At 41.8% G+C, this 5,568-nt stretch overlaps 1 protein-coding gene across 1 annotated transcript; it reads left to right on the top strand.

The window, feature by feature from the left end:
- The first annotated feature begins 1,299 nt into the window (after positions 1–1,299).
- Positions 1,300–2,244, top strand: LOC115500915 (olfactory receptor 9A4-like). The gene has a single exon (XM_030295681.1). It carries the CDS (start codon positions 1,300–1,302, stop codon positions 2,242–2,244), a length of 945 nt encoding a protein of 314 aa, XP_030151541.1.
- The last annotated feature ends 3,324 nt before the right edge of the window (positions 2,245–5,568 follow it).

The raw sequence follows: 5,568 nt of genomic DNA, 5'->3' as shown, positions 1-5,568 counted from the left end.
CTTTAATGAGCATCAAGTACTATTTAACCATATAGCACACATCCAAGCAACCATCATGTAGGGAAATTTATCAGCATGACTTTATAGCTCAACAATAATATAGATATAAATATAGATGTAGATACAGACACAGATATAGATAGATATATACACACATGTCCCTGCCTTCATAGAGTTTATATTCTAGTATCATAGATGAACTGTGAATACATGCAATTAGATTTCCTGTCCTTCTTCCTTGCCTTATATTTATTCCAGCATGATGAATAGACTAGCATCATAATTGTACTTACTTGTCTTGTATATAATCTGGCATCCACCCTCCCCTTGAAAGTGAGCTCCATAGGGCAGGAATTTTTGCTTGTTCTACCCACTGCTGAATTTGCTTAATGTTCAATGAAGGAATGAAATTAGTATACATATCATATCAGGTAAGAAAAAGTGCTACAAAGAATGGTAAAGTCCAAAAATGAACAAGTTATTCCTAATTGGTGTAGGGTTACTGGATAGAATCCTCTGAGGAGATGACATTTGAGTAATGGGATGAATAAAGTGAGAGGTCGAGATCCAGACATCCACAGGGGCTACTGGCCTCAGATCTATCCTTGTTAGGGACAGGTGCCACCTTTCCTCTCTCCCGACATTTTGCAAAGCACATGGGTTTAGGGAAGAATGATTCTGCCCTGGGAAATGATCTCCAGAGAGCTCCAGAGCTCTCATTTGTAGATGTGTCTGCTCTGTACCATGGAAGTTTACACTCTGGGGAGAGCAGGGGTGTTAGTCTTAGTCCTCTGCTGCTTTTCTACTACCCCAAGTTGGGTCTAGACAATACCAGTAAGGATGACGTGTAGGGTTCAATGTTCCATGATCTGACCATCACCTAGAACACTCTTATGTCATCTGCTACAGTTAACATAAGAAGAATGACACGGTCCCCGGACTGGTGTGGCTGATCAACACAGCTTCATAAGTGGTCAGTTTAAACACTCTTATCCTCTGTCCCTGGAGAGAAGGCCTATCCTGTGGTGTAAAAAGACAGAGAACGTTTTCTTATCCTCAGTAGCGATTCAGCAGTCTTCCCCTATTCCAGACAGGCAGACTTGTGCTAGATTGAAGGTGATCACATTTATGTCTGACCTTGTGTAGAGCATTGCAGTCGGGGCATGTCACCAGGTTCTCAGTTTGAAAATATTTTCTCATCCTAACCTGTCTTCCTTCTCTTTGGAGAACAGGACTATGTGGAGCCATGTTACCAGTCTCTGATGTCTAGATTTTACAAGGAGCAGAAAAAAGGAGTATATGATGAGGAATATTTCTAGTGCTACTGAATTCTGCCTTCTAGGCTTTCCTGGGTCCCAAGAACTACACCACATTCTTTTTGCCATATTCTTTTTCTTCTACTCAGTGACATTAATGGGAAACACAGTCATCATTGTGATTGTTTGTGTGGATAAACGTCTGCAGTCCCCTATGTATTTCTTCCTTGGTCATTTGTCTGCCTTGGAGATCATGATCACATCCATCATCATGCCCATGCTGCTTTGGGGATTGCTGCTTCCTGGGATGCACACAGTATCTCTGGCTGCATGTGTCACCCAGCTCTTCCTGTACCTTGCTGTGGGGACCACAGAGTTTGTCTTAGTGGGAGCGATGGCTGTGGATCGTTATGTGGCTGTCTGTAACCCTTTGAGGTACAACATCATTATGAACAGCCACACCTGCATCTGGGTGGTCATTGTGTCATGGGTGTTTGGGTTCCTCTCTGAAATATGGCCAGTCTATGCCACATTTCAATTTACCTTCTGCAAGTCAAATCTGTTAGACCACTTTTTTTGTGAACGTGGGCAACTGCTCAAACTATCCTGTGGTGACACTCTTTTCACAGAGTTTGTTCTCTTCTTAATGGCTGTTGTCATTATCATTGGTTCGCTGGCCCCAACAATAGTCTCCTACACCTACATCATCTCTACCATCCTCAAGATCCCCACAGCCTCGGGCCGGAGGAAAGCCTTCTCTACGTGTGCTTCTCACTTCACCTTTGTTGTGATCGGCTATGGCAGTTGCTTGTTCCTCTATGTGAAACCTAAGCAAACACAGGCTGCTGAGTACAACAAGATAGTTTCCCTGTTTATTTCTGTGGTAACCCCTTTCCTGAACCCTTTCATCTTCACCCTGAGGAATGACAAAGTCAAAGAGGCCCTTCGGGATGGTATGAAACGCTGCTGTCGACTGGTAAAGGATTAAATCTCTCTACATCAGTTTTGTGACAATGTCCTCACTATGCATTTTTCAGTAACCTAGAAAACCCCACCTTTTCTCTTATCATTATTTTCCCTTCAAAAATCAGTAGTGTACAACTTATAATCAGGGCCATTGAAGAAGACATGGCAGGTAAAAAAGAAATCCATTTTCTGCCTATTAGATTCTCATTCCTCAGTTTCTGATGGTTCCCGACTTGAACCATTGAAGCCTATCCTTGGGAAGTGGGAGGATTAGGTAAAGGTAATGCATACATGTTTGTATTTTTCCATAGCTCAATTAATTCGCCTACAATGCATTTTTGAAGATATATTTCTTAGTGGAGGAAGGAAGTGGGAAGAAGGGGAGGGGAGGCATCTGCCATAATAAGTACCAAGGGAGAGATGCTCACTTTGTTTCTTTATCAACTGTTGTAGAGATTTTCCTATATTTTTGTGCAATTTCTTGATGTAATGGCAATATGCACTTTAAATATTCTATGGTTCTCCTTTTCTCTGCTGGTTCTTCATGTTATCCAGGCCCCATTGCTAGTGCAAAGTACATACAATGTTATATACTCTTTGCCACAGAACCAATCTAGAGTGGAGATACGGGGATTGGAATACTTTTAGTAAGTCTTAGCGATGTAAAGATATGAAATATTTTGGGACATATGGGGATTGAGACAAGTAAGAATTAAATGACTAATTATAGAGAAAGAATCCTGTGTTGTACAACTGCTTAAATCTACTATGTCTGTTGAGACTACTCCCAGACCCAGACTTTCAGCCTCATGATGCCTTTAGTTCTCTGTCTCTGAAATCCAAGTGTCTCAGTACCCTGTCATAGATTTTCTCTATGGGGAGCATCAAAGAAATGAGAAGCTACCCTCTCAACTTGCAGCTCTTCAAGAATACAAGGCATGGTTTTATGACAATGCAAGTGTAGGAAGCTCATCATGTTGGAGGAAGGGGTTTGAAGGAAGGTGGGTTTTTAAAATTATTTTTATTTTTTATTTAAAAAAAGTTTATTTATTTTGAAAGGAGAAATTGTGTGAATGGAGGCAGGCGCAGAAGAGAGAGGAGAGAGAGAATCCCAAGGAGTCTGTGTGCCATCAGTGACACAGTGCTGGACCTCACTACCCAGAGATTATGACCTGAGCCAAAATCAAGAATGAGACTCTTAACTGACTAAGTCACCCAGGTGCCCCAGGAAGGTGTTGGTTAAATGGTAATGCTCAGCACTTCCTGGCAGCCCTGAACTGGTGGCAGATATTCAGCCTCCCAGCCGTGGATGATCGTGTTCCATAGAGTTGCAGAGTACTGTGTGAGGGTGCCTTCCCATTTGGTGAAGACAGAGAAGTCTACCAACCATGATATAGTTGATTCCACCTCATATGGGCAACATATGAGGTGTTGGGTGGGGTCTTAATCCAGCCCATGCTCTGGTAGCTAACCAATAGGTTGTAATGGGACTGCATTGACTGGAGAAAGGGTTGAAGACACACACAAAGATGTCTTCCCACCCCCAGGCTCATATCCTAAGGTCTGCCCTCACCAGAAAAATACTATTTTTCTCCTTCAGTAATCCAGAAAGGATGCCTTTATTAATTTACACAAAGATTTTGCACAACCTACATTGTCTCTGGGCTTGTAGAGGCAATTTAGGAGGACAGAAAAGAGAGCCTCACTGTCCTCATCGGTTTCTTTGGTTTCTGAAACTTCATCACCGATGCCTACTGCACCCTGTCCTGATCATCCTTAGTTCATCCACCACCTGTCTTCTTTCTTCTTCCTCTTTCCACGTGTCCTTGAGCTCTCCTATTCCTCTCTTTCTCCTTCTTTCCCTTTCTCTCTTTTCCCTTTCCGATTGAATCAGGCTCTGACCACCCACTGCTAATGCATTTCCTATTCTTCCCCTTGTCCTCCATCAACAATTCCATTCCTTTCCTGTATCTCAGGGATGCAGTGCTCTAAACTGCTTCTCTGAATGCCCCTGACCATGAGGAAGGAAGGAAAGCTCCAGGTCTAGTGATTTGTGATGGGGCATGAAACATCTTTTGTACCAAAGGGAGGTTCTTCTGTTTGGTCTTTGATTCTGAATGAAGGAAAGTTACTGTTTATGTTAGTCTGCCTGGGCTATCATATCAAAACACTACACATTTGGTGGTTTAAATAAGAAAAAGTTATTTCTCATAGTTCTGGAGACTTAGAAGTCTGAGTTCAAGGTTCAGGCTAATTTAGTTTTAGTGAGAACTATTCTTATGTTATGAGGCCCCCACCCATTGACCTCCTTTAGCTTAATTACTTAAGGTCCCCATCTCCCAAATCAGCTGCACTGGGTGTCAGCATTTCAACATACGGATTTTAAGGGAACATAAACCCTCAGTCCATAACACTGTCACTGTGCCCCTGCCCTGCAAGCCATCTTATTCTCAACCAGAATGCCTACTCCATGTTCACACTGGGAGCTGGGAGACAGATATGTCTGCCCACTGAGGCTTAATTTCTCAACCAGCAGTTGTCTCCTACCCCCAAATGAAGTGAGATTCCTCACACCATTTCCCCATTACTATATACACTATCAAGTCTCAATAACATTTGTTCTATTTACTTTTTGTCTTTACTTTTCACAACTAAGTACACAGATAATCAATACAGATATCTAAATATAAATACGAGTAATATTCCATTCTATTTACACATCACATTTTCTTTATCCGTTCATCAGTTGAACAGTTGGGCTGTTTCTATCTTTTGGCTGGGGTAGATCATGCTGCTAAAACATCGGGGTGCATATAGCCCTTTGATTTAGTATTTTTGTATTCTTTGGGTACATACTTAGTAGTGCACTTGCTGGATTATAGGGTAGTTCTATTTTTAACTTTTTGAGGAACCTTCATACTGTTTTCCAGAGTGGCTGCACCAGTTTGCATTCTCACCAATAGTACAAGAGGGTCCCTCTCTCTTCACATCTTCGCCAACACCTGTTGTTTCTCGTGCTGTTGATTTTAACCATTCTGACGGGTGTGATGTGATGTCTCATTGTAGTTTTGATTTGGATTTTCCTGATGATCAGTGGTGTTGAGCATCTTTTCAGCCATAAAAGAAAATGAAATCTTGCCATTTGCTATAACACGGATGGAGTATTATGCTAAGCAAAATAAGTCAGAGAAAAACAAATACTATATGATTCCACTCATATGTGGAATTTAAGAAATAAAACAAATGAGCAAAGGGGAAAAAAGGAGAATGAGAGGCAAACCAAGAAACAGACTCTTAACTCTAGAGAACAAACTGATGGTTACCAGAGGGGAGGTGGGTGGGGGAA

The sequence above is a fragment of the Lynx canadensis genome, chromosome A2 (genome assembly GCF_007474595.2).
Source record: "Lynx canadensis isolate LIC74 chromosome A2, mLynCan4.pri.v2, whole genome shotgun sequence".
NCBI classification, from domain to species: domain Eukaryota; kingdom Metazoa; phylum Chordata; class Mammalia; order Carnivora; family Felidae; genus Lynx; species Lynx canadensis.
This window is presented reverse-complemented; position numbering and strand designations above follow the sequence as displayed.

Coding starts and splice junctions, on each gene's coding strand:
- LOC115500915 (XM_030295681.1), top strand. CDS start 1,300: ATGATGAGGAATATTTCTAGTGCTACTGAATTCTGCCTTCTAGGCTTT.